At 43.8% G+C, this 16,118-nt stretch overlaps 1 protein-coding gene across 1 annotated transcript in view; it reads right to left on the minus strand.

Moving 5' to 3' along the window:
- pcdh1a (protocadherin 1a) overlaps positions 1-16,118 on the minus strand; it is a gene marked incomplete at both ends in the record, with an annotated part of 62,205 nt that overhangs the window by 7,006 nt on the left and 39,081 nt on the right. Inside the window, one exon of the mRNA XM_080854157.1 lies at positions 10,294-10,513. Within this exon, the coding sequence (XP_080710283.1) occupies positions 10,294-10,513 (220 nt within the window). The remainder of the gene's footprint in view (positions 1-10,293; positions 10,514-16,118) is intronic.

A 16,118-nucleotide genomic window follows, 5' to 3' on the forward strand; every position in this document is an offset into this window, starting at 1 on the left:
TCTCCTTTTGTGACGGCTGCAATTGCTCACAGTCTGAATGTGTAATACTGAAATGTTTGAAAAAAAGGGACGAGTTGGGGGCTCTTTGATCAGTGCTCTTCATCCTGCAGTCGGTGCCTTGAATACCTCTGCTCTAGCTGTGATGCCATCATATGGATTCAGAGTACAACAGGAGGTAACCGACCAGCCTTTGTATGATGAAACGTTAGGGAAATCTTTGAAGGAAATTGCGTGTAAGAAGCAGACATTGTCGTGAAAATGCATGTTTTTGTGTGCCACGATCTGCCATAAATATTGGGTTTGAAACAACCATCACGGTGTGTGAGTGTGTGTGTGTGTGAGAGAGAAAGAGGGAGATAGAGAGTGAGGGGAAGGGGGTACATCCCCTCATACAGAGATAATCATTAGATTTTATCACTGCAAGATCTGACAATTAGGGCCCCTCTTTTCTGCCCTAAGTCAGCCAGTTTGGATGATATTAAAGCTCCTCATGTTGCCCGCTATCTTTAGGGCACATATCTCTTTTTACAGCCATTTCAGCCTGCTCTAAAATACAGCAGATCTGTTCCTGGCTATTATGGAATAGAGATTGGGTGAGTTCAGGTTCTTATATATGAATGCAGACTCTGCAGAAAGGAGTGTGGGAAATCTGGACTTACTCAAGGGCAGGTGTCGGGGAAAGAAGGGGGGAAAAGAGCCACCATAAGACCTCCAGAGGCATTCAAATATTCCATAACGAGTCAGAGCTCTCGCTTCCAATTCAATTCCCCCATCCCATTAATGCTCTCTAAGAGAAGCTATGTTGAATCATTATCCTTAATGTCAACGGTTTGAGCCGGGATGGAGAAAATTTTGAATTCTGCTACTGTAAAGTGCTTCTACTGTCCCGCTAGCGCTGCAGAATGCTCTTAAATCCCCTGCAACCCACACACGTCTGAAAATAAATAAATAAATAACAGACACATAATTCAAATAAAAACTCAAATGTAACAAAACAGGGGTAAAAACAAACAACTGTGTTTGAAACTGAGCATTCACAATAGGCGTGTGCTCGGAGCTCGCTCTGTGTTTGGGCCAGATTACCAGTGACAACACACCTCTGGGGAATCGGTTGCCTGGAAGCACATTATTCACACATTTTCAACAGGAGACCCCTTCCCTTACACCTCACTTTTGCTTCACACACAGACACACAGACACACAGACACACAGACACACAGACACACACACACACACACACATACTCACACACAACACACAAACACACAAACACACAAACACACACACACACACACACACACACACACACACACACATACACACACACACACACAGACACACACACAGACACACACACACACACACACACCCACATTCACACACAAACACATATCCGATCCTAAACTGAAAAAAAACGAGGGGCAGGTTGGAGGGTGAGGGGGTGGTGTGGGTGGGGGCGGCTGTCATATTGCCCGGTCCCCTGCGGTGGCTCTAGCGCTCTGTCGTGGGAGAGGGGCTGGCACGGCCCTCCACAATCAATTCTACTAACAGGCAGGGACTCTGACAAGGCTCAGCGCCATCTGTCTGAGCAAACCCATGCCCTGCAACGCCATGCCACTCTGGCACACGGGCAAGTTCCCAAACTGGCACCCGCAAGACAAACAAGCCCCTTCAGACTCACACCCTGTTCCTAGGTCTGTCTCTTTCTCTTCCTGCACTTTCCTCTTCAGCACACACACACACTGAGCAAACATGAACACACACAGACGCAAACAATGTACTGGAGGTGGATAGTACACATTGACATGCAAAACCAACATGCCTGCACAGACTTGTTAACAGATATTGAGATTGACAATCCAACACACATATAAAGAAATATCAAATGCAAATATCCAACACACACACACACACGCAAATTCACAGGCAAGCCCCCTATCCCTCCCCCCTCCATCCCGCCCACCCCCACTCCCACAACTCCACCCCAACACCAACACACAGACACAGACAGACAGACAAAGACACACACACTCACACACAGAACGGCCAATCTGTTTACGCACATACACAGACACGGACATTCTCATAACCAAACATATTCTGTAGCAATTAGTCACCATAAATTGTCAAGATGACACAGAAAAGGACACTGACAACATCGTCTGACTAGGAAATAATGGGAAATGCTGAAACTCAGACTCCCAGAACAGACTGACACAAAAAAAAGAGTGAAAGTGAGAGAGACAGAGTGAATGAGAGAGAGAAAAACCTTTGACAGGAGAGTTCAAAGGATCTGCCACATTATTAGACCCCATCCTGCACAGAAACATCAGAGAAGAAGGATAAAAAAAAAAAAATCATCACATAGCATGGCTAAAGTTCCTCATCATTATGCTAATGCCATTTTATTCCATTTTATCTCACTCTCCCTTGTCCATATGTGCAGCCACTCCAGCTATGGCATCAAAGAGAAGCCTTACTCTGGGCAGCATCACCACATGTAAATATCGCCATCTGGGGTAAATACTGTTCTCACCCCACACCCACACACCCACACACACACATTCCACACCACCATCCCAATCCTCCAACAACTCCTCTCTCCAGAGCTTGCAATTTCGGACAGGAACCCGGCCGTGCCAAAGGCACCGAAGCCTCTTACCCATGGCACACACCCCAGAGACTTGGATCTGTGTGCTGCGAGGGCCTTTTGTTAACAGGTTTGGGGGAAGCCATTCAGGCACACACACACACACACACACACACACACCCTGCTGAGGGGGGGTCAGGAGACCCATGTACCAACTCCCACTGGGAGGGTTCACCTTGGGCCCGCATGCACGTCCCACTGAGACAGAGAAGCAAGCACTGCCGCAATGCTCCCCGCTCATTAGTGACCCGGTTAAGTGTCCTAATGGAGCGCTCCACTTATCCAGCCCCGGGCCAGGACTGCTGAATCACCCTGTTGTGCGAGAGCTGAACTTGGCCAGTGGGGCAAATGAATGAACGAGTGAGCGAATGAACCAACGAACGAATGTGCTGTTTGTCCTCGTGAAATACGCTATGTATTATTCACATTAATGACTCTGCTGTTCAGCTATGTTGGCCTGATTGGGCCGCTCTGGAGACATAACAAATGAATGCTAAATTATGCAACAGTTTTCTTGTTTGAATGCGCCTCAATCAAAGGGGCACAAAAAAAGTGGGGGAAAAAAGGGCAATCTTTTATAAGTATTATATTAGATGAGAGAATGGAGAAATGAAGATTTCAATTATGGTGGATTCTTTTTTTGACGCCACAACAAATTAGGTACCTGACAATGAGTGAAAAAAATCAGGGAGGACATGAAGGTGAGGGAAAAAGAAAAGTGTGTGGTTTGACAGCGGTGTTAGATAAAGACACGTCTTGCTGTGCCCTTCATAAATGAAGACGAGCACTTCTCCCTTCCCAACCACAATCAAACATCCTCCCATCAAAATGGATGATTCATGACGACAGATCCCTTTTCATATTTTTATCCTCAAAATCAGCCAGGAACCATAAAAGTTTTTTTGACAAAAAAAATCAAGCAGTGTTTCTAAGGACAGTATTTTTTTCTCGCTGGCTGTCATTCTGAGGAAAAAGAGGAAAACAGATCTGTACATGTTTCTTCCAGTTCAACTTCCTCAAACTGAGTGAAGTTTATCGACGCAGCCTTCTGCTGTCATGATTCCGCAGGAAGGAACCTTAATGAGGTAAATAAACAGATAAAAAGGTCAGCCAAAATGATCCCTGGTGCAGCATACAAATCTCTGCATGCTTGGTCTCTAACGGCTCAGATGTCCACACACTGGGATGCATATTTAAAGGAACTCTTCACTCTGAATAAAGAAAATCAAGTTGCATACTAGGTGTTTACACAGGTTTACAGGCAACAGTGATTTGTTTGACCTGACAAATGATCTATTAGAATAAGAAACTGGGTTTTGTGGCTGGAGAATTTAAAACAACCAACCTATCTTATGTATTTTAATGTTGTGCCATACAAAGTCTCCAGCTTCTGTCCGCTTGTCACACGTTTCTAAATTCTGTGTTTTGTGTGTGTTTTGAAGCAGTAAATCCTCAAAATAAGGAAACTGCTTAAATGAATCTCCATTGAGTTTGGCATGTCAAGCTAATCACAATAGTCTACATATTCATGTGGCATAATTTGTGACCTTGATGTTAATAAATGACGGCTTGATTTATCATGTTGTCAGTGTGCATTTGGCATATTAATACTATTGAAATGCTGTTCAAGTTTGTTTCCAGTAATGCAGCTTAATTTGGTTAGGTGCCATTTATGGCAGTAAAAATGAAAGTGTGTTTCACACAGCAAATGCCAGATGAACTTGGCCATTACCTGTTGGAAAGTGTATATTAATTTAAACTAAAATACTCTGTAGCGAGCACATGTAGGAGACCTTTATGATGGAAAGTGTTCTGTGGAGCTGGAGGAAGCCAATTAAGCCGATGTGGTCTTTCCACAAAGTTGCTAAGGACTTTGAAATTTCTCTAAGGACTTTTCCTGTCAAAGACTTCTTCGTTAACTTGCTCCTCTTGACATTTTTTCCCCCACCGAGTACACGAGTGAATGTGAGAAAAGAAGTCAAGAGCAGCGATATCCTCTAAGGTCTTTACACACATGCTTAATAACCAAGGCTTCAAACCACTTATCACACATCAGTACAAAAGCAAATATGCATTTGTACATACAAAACATGTAGAGCTCTTACATCCCATTGTGTCTACATTCAACACGCAGTATGGGGCAGTTAAAGGGGGAAAGAGCTGAAGCACTAAGACAACAAACTCTCAAGCTCGTGCCAATGGGGAAGCTCTGGAAAATCAATATCTAAAGATCATATATAACACAAGAACCCAAATGTGGTATCAGAGCTCTCATGAAAAACGTTTGAGCCTTCCCTCAGCGGGAAACAACACAGGGAGGAGATGAGGAGGGGAAAGCAGGTGAGGATGGTGGTGGTAGGGGTGGGGGTGGGGGCAGATGCTTCTATCGGCAACCATGAACAAGAGTCTTCAATCACGTACTACTCCAACCCCTTTTACTTTCCCTACTGCTACATTACATCAGTCCCGTGAAAGGCATTGCTGATCAAAGACGTAATGCGTTAAGAAGAACTCGGGGGCCGGGGGTAGAAAATGTGCCAAAGATAATACAACATAGCAGGAAGCTACAGACAGGTGAAGACACAAGAGGCAATGCATTGACACGGATTCGCCAATCTAAGTAGGCCGCTTTGGCAAGCGCACACATACAGTCGATTGCATGGGCGCATGTACAACTTGTCTCAGCCCACGCAATATTTGAGCAGAATTGAGTAAGATGTTAAGTGGAGACGCATACAGCGAGCACACACAACAATGAATACTATTAATTAAAACAGAAACAAACAACTCTTGCGTTGACCTTTCAGTGATGTGACTGTATAAACTGTATAATCAGATGGCAGTTTGGTTTGTCAACACGAAAGCTTATTTTTCCACATTACTGGAGATGTTCGTTTTTGCAGAAGTTTTAACTGACACATCGGCAAACTTGCAGACGGTGAACTACACTGCTATAAACAAGATTTCTTCAGAGACAATGAAGCCTTATCCTCATTGTTCAGAGACGGCCTGGTAATTTCTGTATACTAATTACCTTGGCACCTACAAATATATTGACCCTCCAACTCTGCTGAATGCAAATTTTTAATTAGTTTATCTGAAAGCTTGCCAACACAGACATGCCAGCTTGAATTCTGTAAATGATCCTTTCATGGCAAATAATCGTCGTCAATGAATTGAGCTGTCCAGTGCATTGTTTGTATGTTTCTTCACTTTATGTCTCTTAAACAAGAAGCTGCATGAAGGCTTGTTGCAAAATATGTCTTCCTTACATCTAAATGGAAAATCATTGGCTTAAAGAGATACAGAGATGGTAGGAAAGCACATTTTTGTAATAAAAGTATATATAATAAAATGTTTTCAGTTTGAATAGTTTTGGGGATATATGTCATTGTACATAAGTGCTGACCAGTGTTGTGGATTTTGGCTAGGTTGTTGGCAGTGAGAGGTTGTTCAAGGTTGAGGCTAAGACTCAAAGAAAATATACTGTATAAGAAACGCAGAGTGAAATGTCTGCAGTAAATCGAAATGAGAAAAAAAAATCACAGCCATCTTTATCATAGGACTGTGGATACACTCCATCGTGATGGAATAATAGACCATGAAATTAAAACATTTCGACTTTGACATGCAGGCATGGAAAAGAAAAGAAAAAAAGAAAAGAAATTTGGTCAAGGCCAACATGAGTCTTTGAAGGAAATGAAGAAAGTTATTTTTTGTTTTATTGTCTTTATTTGCTGTCGTTTTCCCCCACGTTACAGGATGACAACACATTCCGAAAATTGAGATTTCACATTACCAAAGGTTACGGTGAATTGCATGCCGGGCGTGTCGTTTGTCATTCCAGCTGTGGGCCACAGACACAGAGGCTCAGAGTGAGAGTTCATATATTGCTTTTTCATTTCGCTTAAATGTGGTGACACACAGAGCACTCACCGACCCCCTTTCTGCTTGTCAATCACCACTACAACAGCACCCAAAAAGCCTCCACTAGCCCCGCCTGTCATGCTGTCAGTCATCTTCAAGTGCAAAAATAAATAACAGAAGACAGAAGGGGCGGAAAAAGCAAATAAAAAAAAAATAAATAATAAATAAATAAATAAAGGCTAGCGAGCTATACAGGTGACGGTTAGAGGGAGGGGTAATACCCTGTCTTTCTCTATCCATTTTTCATCCATCTTTCAACGTGTGTCTCTCACAGTAATCTCCCCCGGGTAAAAATCACATTTTAATTAGGTCTATCTCTGGTTAACAGTTCCTTTTCCCAGCCTACGAGACGTACGTGCCCGCCTGTCGGGTTTTTCATTCTTGTCAGAACTGCTCAGTTCCACATCAGACTCAGTCAAATCAAAGAGCCCATTTCACCCCAATCTGTCTCTGGGTTCTGTAGCGAGCAGTTTCAACCACAGACTTGTCCTCCTAACACCAACAACAAAGCCAATTCTGTGTTCTTCATGGGGGCTTCTGATCCAAAGCTTATCCAAGCTGTTGGACCAAAGTGGAAACAACAACAAAACAAAAAAAAAATGAAGACAACACAGAAAAGATGACAACAAAGGAGAAGGAGGAGAAGAAGAAGAAGAAAAAAACCCATCCATAATACATATGTGTAAGTGGGGTGCTCGGGATGTGGGAAATAGAGAACTCTATGTGGATGCTCTGAAGGGAAATTTGCTGAAGCTCTTCGTTTATCATTCATTTCCCAACCAGAGTTGGGACTATAACCACGGAGACATCTGACATCCCAGCTCCGAAACCTTCCTCCTGTTCCTACCACATTCTGCACGACTGACAGTCACCTCACACTTGGGGGCTCTGAATCTGACTAAGAGATCCGCAGGACGCCATGATTAATTCTGTGTGTAAAAAAAAAAACATAGGAAAAAAAGACAGGAGACTTTGAGACTCTGAAATGAAACACTGACAAACTGGCAGAAGAACTTGCCGAGTAGGTGTGGGGAAAAAGGTTTCTGTGATAATTATCATGATGGCAGATAAGTGTGAAAATGAAGTGGTATGCACAGATGTATAGGCTGCAGGACATGAAGAGGAAGAGTGAAATGTTTCTTGAAGATGGCTGCTCCATCAGCACTTCTGGTTCAAAGTAAGAAATTTAAAGTTGAATTTTCAATATTCAGCGTTAGGCTAAGCATATGGTCTTAGATGTTTTTCCCTGGCAGAATTCCAATTTGTGTTTTGGTCCACAGGAGGAGACAAAAAAAAAACGTCTGTGATTGTACTGATTGTCCAGTTGAGTCATTTGGGGAGTTGGAGCAGTCTGTGCATGCTGATGTGGAAGTGACTCACTTAATTTCTTTACTTAATGTACATAACTGCAAAAGGACATTTGTCTGAAGCACTGAGTTTTTTAAACCTTACCTACTGGATTGCATTTAAATATAGGTTTATATAAAGGACATGTAGGAGTAAGTCCAATACACTCCATTAGGTTGTTTTTGTATAGACGGGAAGAGAGAGCAGATAAAAAGAGCGAGGCAGAGAGGGGGTAGTTGCAGAGGGAGGGAGAGAGGAGAAAATGGATACATATATTAACCTTGTGGGGATTCCTCACTCACATGGGACCTATGATGAAGAGGCAGAGAGGAGAGCAACAGCCATCTCCAGAGAGCATAACAGGCCCACAAGAGTCAACCCACTAGAGAGAACCAGAGCCACAGCATCAGCCCCTGTGTCTTACCAGTCATTAGATACCCAGCTGGCATACTAATCTGGCCAAATGCAGATAAAGCGGCTGCTGATATTGAGGATACATGGTGGATTGTACCATGCCGACACAGCACACTGCAGGCAGGCCAGCCAGAAACCAGCGTGGGTGAGGCTTAGTCAGTGTCCAGGCCACTGTGCTTGATTAAACATGAAACCTCTACAAGTGAATGGCTTTCCCTGATTAACTTCTACCAGAGTATCTCAGACAGCAGTAGACTGGAAAGGTGGATGAGGTCGAGATGGTCCCTTGAGTTGAGACTGTCCTCGTGACCAAGCAAGTCTATTCAAGGGATGTACCACTGACAGACAACAGGAGGGCTAACACGGGTAAATCCTACCCGTGGCCGGGAAAGGCTGGATTAAAGGATAGCACTGAGGCGCTAATCACAGCAGCACAAGAGGAGGCAGTGAACACTGGGTCAATCAAAGCAGAGATAGAGCACGTTAGAAAAGGCCTGAGGTGCAGGCGATGTAAAGAAGACCCAGAGGCAGCCCCAGAGAATGACAGTGGTGATGGATGGAGCGGTCCAAAATGTCAGTAATATTGAGACAAAAGACTATGTGGAGCTGGTGAAATGTGAAAGAAGAATAAAAAAACAAGGAGAGTGAAGGCAAAAAAAGACCTCTTCCAGACCTTGGGTAGAGGCTCTCCATTTGAGACTCGGAAGATAAATATTCTTGGAATGTTTCTTGGAAGTCCTCTTTTCTATTCTATAGTGCCTATGTACATATGGCTGTGCGAGATAAGGAAAGCATAACATTTAGGGTTACGAAGTGTTAAGTGTCCACATGAGTTGTTTTTCCTTAGGTTGTCAGAATTCATCGTAACAATAACAAAAACAAATAATGTTAGCAGTGATGTTAGGAATGCAAATAATACTAAAACAGTCAGGGAATTGCTTGTAAACAAAGTTGGAGCAAGCCATCAACCGTGAAAATTTAAAAGCAAAACTATTTATGGGTTATATTAGCTTAACCAATACAGCCTGAAGTAGAGTTGTGTCATGTAAAGGCAATATCACACTGAAGGGTGTGCTGTTACATTGTGTATAAGCACAGCTCTGATTTTCCTTGGCCTTCAGCCCGCAGCCTCTTGTCCATGATGAGACCACAGCCATGCTGATGTTGGCCACAGTACACCAGCACTTGCTCATGTGTGTCACTGTTTAAGTTTAGCCAACAGTGTCATATTCGATATTGATCAGTTCCAAGTTCCTGTCTGACTGATTTAAGCCCTTGCTGTCATTACAGTTTTATTTGCACAGGCAGTCCAAAAGTCAGCTAAATCTTTTAAAACCACACAATTGCAAGGCCATGTGTACATTAAGGCTTTGGCTGAAGTCAGAGAGAGCGCTTGGCACAGACATGGGGGAAGAAATGTTTACCAGCAGTCCACTGTTGCCTAGGGCGGATGTCAGAAGGCAGATTTATTTGGAGTCCGAACGCTCCATTAGTTCAGGTTTTTTAATTAGCACACTTGTGTGAGAGGGTCATTAAGAATGATTTGGAGTTCTGATGGAGAGGTTGCTGATGGGACCGACACAGACACTGCTGACTCAACACCTGACACAACACACATATATTTGCCTCTGCCAAAACAAACAATAAAAATGGAGAGAGGGAGAGAAAAACAAACAAACACAGCAAACAATTAGGACTACTTCATTGCTAAACACAACATCTCCACCACCCCGCAAAAAGGGGGCTCACTTCACACTGAAGAATGAAGAGGGCTTAGGAAAAAAATAAAAAAATAAGCAGAGGTAGGTGGAGGACAAAGAAGGAGAGGAACCCAAAGAGGAAGAAGAATGCAATGATAAATGAGATGGAGAAGAAGAAGAAAAAAAAAGAAGAGGCAGATGAAGAAGAGGAAGAAGAAGACAGTCAGGAACAGAACAGTTACCAGAATCTCCTACCGTTCTCGGGATGCTCCATCTCGCCGATGCTGCCGTCGGGGGTGGTCCTCTCGTAGTGGTCCTCGGGCAGGGCCAGGGGTCCGATGCGGGGCCCAGATGAGCTCTTGCTGCTGGGTGTCTCTGACTCCTCCAGGCCGCTGTCATAGTAACTCTGTTGGGAGGAGTCCTGCAGATCCTGCACCGGATTGGATGTTGAGAAAGTTACTCGGCGATGAGGAGGCTGAAAGAGAATGTGCAGAAGAAAAAGGAAAAGAAGCTGAGCATTCAGTATCATAATCTAATTTTAACCATAGACCTACAGAAGTGGGCTAATTGACCATCAAATCTGTAATATCACCCTTCGGGAAACACAGTGGTTGTTAATATTTTACTAAGGGACTAATATCAAGGCAGATATCAGCTAATTTGCTCATTCTTACATAAAATGTAAAACAGTAGGAAGGTTCCCCCCTGCTAATTTGAGCAGGATTGGTGATTGAATCAGTGTTCTACAAAGTACACTGCATAGATGGAGTCTGTTGTCTGTTTGGTGTGCACACACAGGCATCCACACCCACTAACACCTACACAGACAGGCATCGACAACCACACACAAACACACATACAGACAAGCATTCTCACGAATAGACACACACACACACACACACACACACACACACACACACACACACACACACACACACACACACACACACACACAAACACACACACACACACACACACACACACACACACACACACACACACACACACACACACACACACACACACACACACACAAACACACACACACACACACACACGCACACACACACACACACACACACAGACACACACATGCACACAGACACACAGACACACAGACAAACAGACACACACATACACACACACACACACACACACACACACACACACACACACACACACACACACACACACACACACACACACAGACACACATACACACGGCTCATAAACCTGTGGAAATCACTGATACTGCAAAAAGAAGGTTCCATTTGCCTTGTCCGACTTTGCTCCTGTGCTGCAGAAGGCCAGTAGAGATCGATAACTCACCCCATTCCCCTGCCCACGCACCCCTCAGCCCCGACAGCCTCCTCACACCCACCTCACTCTTACTCCCATTAACACCTCCATTTCCTTGCACATATAAAAGACTCATTAACACATCCATTTAAGACACATTGAGGTTCCATTAACACTGCACTGTTAGTCAGGCCAAATGTGCTCTTGTCAATGTTTTTTTCCTTTTTTCCCCCCAGAATGTTTAGCCATTTACTTATGTATGCATCAACATGTGGAGAACTTTTCTTTCAACTGCCGCACTTTTCCATTCCAAGTCTGACTCTCTTTATTAAATCCTTTTGGACATTCAAAAATATTGCAGCCTGAACTTTTTGCCAAATGAGTCTTGTGTGCGTCATAGGTCGAAGCGCTGAACTACCACAGAAACATACAATGGCCTACCCACTACTGAGTTAATATATAATGCACCTTTCTCCACTTAAATACATTTTCGCTGGCAGTCCGACAGGCTTTGTTGTCATTCAAAGCTCTCCCACAGAGTGTGAGTTCTCTTAGTTGTCTCCTTTCACTGTCTTTGGTGTTTGTGTGTGTGTGTCTGAGAGAGAGAGAGAGAGTGTGTGTGTGTGTGTGTGTGTGTGTGTGTGTGTGTGTGTGTGTACCCGTGTGTGAGAAAGACACATTGTCTTGGGGCGAAACCTTTTAATGTGTTCCTGTCTTTTAATTTTTTCAATTTTTAATTTTCTTTCTTTGATCCATTATAAAGAACACACACAGCGTGCTCCACATGTGTAACATCCAAAAGCAGACGTTCAAATGTCATCGTTTTATCTTCTGTAAAATGTGCTTATCAAGCTGGGTGGAAAATGCAAATGACATTGCTTCATGTACTGTAAAAAAGGGAAGAGAAAATGTTTTTTTTTTCTCTCATCTTACACAGAATGCAAATTGCATCTTCCCATGCACCGGGCCCATGAGTCTCCACACATTCTATGATCCAACCATTTTGCCTTATTCTGAATTTTACTGCTAAGATTTTACTGAATTTTCCTGGTACAAGCTTTTGATGGGAGATAGTCATAACATTTGAAATGATAAATGAAAAAAAAAAAAAAAAAAACACAATTTCAAACATCTTCAACAGAAGGGCCAACAGGTAAGAGGGGAAGAGTAATGGTATTCTCAAGGAGAGCTCAGAGCTTGTGATTAAAGGTCTCTCAGGCAGACACATAACTATTTAAATGTAAGGGGGCATTTAGTTGTTTAAATATGGATTCTTGCTTAAACGGCTCCTCTAGGCATCGCTCCAGAGAGTCAGCGCTTTCCCCGAGTGCTTTAGCTGAAGCTATGCAGATGGGAAACAGATTCCTCCTCTCCCTCTTTCTCTCTCTTGCTCTCTCTTTTCTCTGGTCTGGTCTACTCTGCTCTGCTCTGCACTGTTAAATGGAGGTCTCCTCAGAGAGTGCTCTATCTGGGCCCAGTTTCCAAACTGTAAGTGAAAAGGAGTCCATCTAAGGGTTTAGATGTACCTGATCAAGTAGAATAAAAATACACATACAGTAAGGGCTATGGGGTGGAGGGGGGGGGGGGGGGGGGGGTTGATAATGGGAAAGGCAGCACTATGAGGTAAATCACAAAGTCATAGACATTATTCACCCTTATGATCCATGGTAGACGGGGAATTTAGATTTGTGGTTGGGCCGAGTGGGAGGTAGGGGGCTGATGTTTAGGACATTTTTCAGCGGGATGAAGATTAGAGGTGAAGGTCCGGACTGGCCATGCGCTCTGTGTAGGATCAACACAATGCAACCGCATGCTGCTGGCGTTTTCTCTTTTTTTTTTGCCTCAAAAAACAGATTGTTCCATCAGTCCACCCACTGGTGCAATGAGGAAGCATACCATCAGCATTAAGCTGATACTTAAATTAAGCAGACACATCTGTTGAAAACAAAAAACAGACCCAACTTTAGCTATATTTTGTACCTGTTCATCATTACAAGCTATACTGCACTGGTGCTACCTCCACCATTTCAGCACTAGGCACATAAAAAGGCCTTTAAAGACCAGCTGACATAGCTGAGGGTTTAAGACTTGGAGACTACACGACAAGGAGACTGACAGTCGTAAGAGGAGGATTGGGGTGATGGGTGAACTAAATGCACGTCATGCTCAGGGACGGGGAAAGCTGATGGGGGAGTTAAGATGGAGGAAGGAGAGAGAGAGAAAGAGAGAGAGAGAGAAAGAGAGAGAGAGAGAGAGAGAGAGAGGGAGAGAGGGAGCAAGGGAACCTGATCCTCAGAGACAAGATGAAGAGAGAAAGCCCCGAGGCCGCAGAAAGGCCAGAGGAGCCGCAGAAGAACCGAAACAAAAAAAAACAGAAGAAAACAAACAGAAACACAACTGACAGATGGGCACGGTCCAAGATGTACAGTTGTAGAATTCTGCATTTCATTTAATGAAATATTTTGAATATGTGGGGTTAGAGCTTTATAATTAATCCAATGTAGGATGATACAATATAAAGATTTTTCAGTTATCATAACCTCGTAACTGAACATGTGAAGTATATTATTATATTACACAAGTTTATATTAACATGAAAATTGTCATTTTCCCAACATCAGCTATTGCTGCTGAAACAGCTTGGCTAACACTCCAGCCCAAGTTGCGATACAGTATTTTAACACATCATCATATCGCCACTGTGGTTATGGCCAAGTTTTATATGTGTCATATTTATGTCAACAATTTGGCACTGTTAGTACCTCCATGATGTGCGCACACTCAGGAGCTGCACACTGAGATACTCTGTGTATAAAAATCACAGATGGTATATACCTTCCACATGTCTGGTTTTCATGTGGTCATTTAACCTATTCTTTGTGTGGGTGGTGCAAACAGAAGAAAATGCATAGGTGAATGGATGGAGAGGGAGAGACAGAGAGAGAGAGAAAGAGCGAAGGATAACAAATGAGTGGTGGAGGATGGCAGGGTGGAAGTGGGTTTGCCTGCTGTTGGGGTGGACAGTGATTTAGCCTGGAGCCTGGCGGGTTTTCGCACCACCGCTGCCTGCTGTGAGTATAGGCTGAGGGGTGTCCATCCATCACGCCATAAGGTGTGGTCCGAGGTGAGAAGTGTTCCGCAAATGGATGGAACGAGACATGTGATGGGTGTGTGTATGTGGTGGGGGGGTGTTTGTGTGTGTGTGTGTGTGTGTGTCTGTGTGTGTGTGTGTGTGTGTGTGTGCGGAAGGAGGTGTGGGTGACGGTCTGGGGGTTGTGGGTTGCGTGCTCCAGGCCACGGTGCCATCGAGCAAGCGTGCAAGCAAACGAAGGAACACGCGAGCAAATGAGCGGGCTAACGTTAGGGAGGCTTTTCCCTTACAAGTGATTCATTCACACCATCACTCCTGCATCCTGTCATATGGAATGGTGCGAACAGCCAGATTCGTCATCTGAAGTGGCAGCTAGATACCCCCCCTTCTGAACCAGGCCGCTCTAATGCAGGGTTTCACTGTGACAATATTGCAGTCTTTTCCCCGGGCCCTGAATCATCTCTAAGTGCATACTTTTTACTGGGCTAAAAATGGCTGCTGCGGTGAAATGTTAGCAAAGGTGTCGGTGAAGAGAAGGAAATAAATAAATAATTCCTTAAAAGATTTCCTCATCTGCTTCCCGGTGCACTGTGCGCCCCTTTTCTCTCAAGGGTGCACGCAATCCAACTACATTTCATCTTTTCTGGTTACCCCTCCACATTTCCTTTTTTTTTTCACAACCTGACTCCCTCCTGCCAGCCCAACCCAGCTAACCTACTGCTTCCTCTGCTCCCCCCACCAGCCTTCTACAGGTCCCCTCCCCCTCGTCTTGTCCCCCCTACTCTGGTTGTAGCTGTGTCTCTTTGATAAGCTCTGAGTCTTTGAAGACTCCAGTGCCACATTGCTTGCCTCCCAGCTACTGCACCTATGAAAAAAAAGAAAGAAAGAAAGAAGAAAAAAACACAACTCCGAAAAGGACAAGAAAGAGTGCATGAGTGAGACGGAAGGAGAAATGAGGGAGAGCGAGTGAGAGAGAAAGCACGAGAGAGAGAGAGAGAGAGAGAGAGAGAGAGAAGAGGTGAGAGTTACGGAAAATAAAAACAGACCCGTGTGCAATTCTTTTCCTTCCTCTGCTTCACTCTCTATGATTTTATGCGTGCTGCGTCTCTTCCGAGGTGCACTTCTTCATTGTCATATTAGTTCCTGCAGCTCATTTTTCCTGTGCCTTCGCATGCCTTCATACGAGTCGGCTCATTGATCCCCTCACACGCCCGGAGAGCTGGAGCCAAAGCCTGCTTACAAACGCCTTAACTAACTGTGAAAACTGAAGTTTACAAAGGAATTTTAACGAACTGTGAACGCCATGGTTTTTTTCTCTCCCCCTTTCTCTCCAATTTTGTCACTTTAGAACTGAAATGAAGTTTGAATGCTTACATTTTAGATTTTCTCCTCAACATGAGCAATGGTACAATTTGCGCCCGAGCTCCACTCGATTGTGACAGTAAGAGTTTGAATAAAAATGATTTAATGAAATGTGAACAGTTGTTAGTGCACAATTGGCGAGCTGTGAATGTCAAGGCTTACAAAAGAACAGCGTATGAGTCAGGACAAGGGTCAATATAATTTCAGCAGTCAATACTGAAAAGGAATTTAAATTTAACTCAAACAAGGCTGAAAAACTGCCTTTGTAAAATGTTGGCATTTATTAACTTTTACTGCGATGGTTTGAAACAAAAGAGAACAAAAACTC

Source organism: Sprattus sprattus (genome assembly GCF_963457725.1).
Source record: "Sprattus sprattus genome assembly, chromosome: 1".
NCBI classification, from domain to species: Eukaryota; Metazoa; Chordata; class Actinopteri; order Clupeiformes; family Clupeidae; genus Sprattus; species Sprattus sprattus.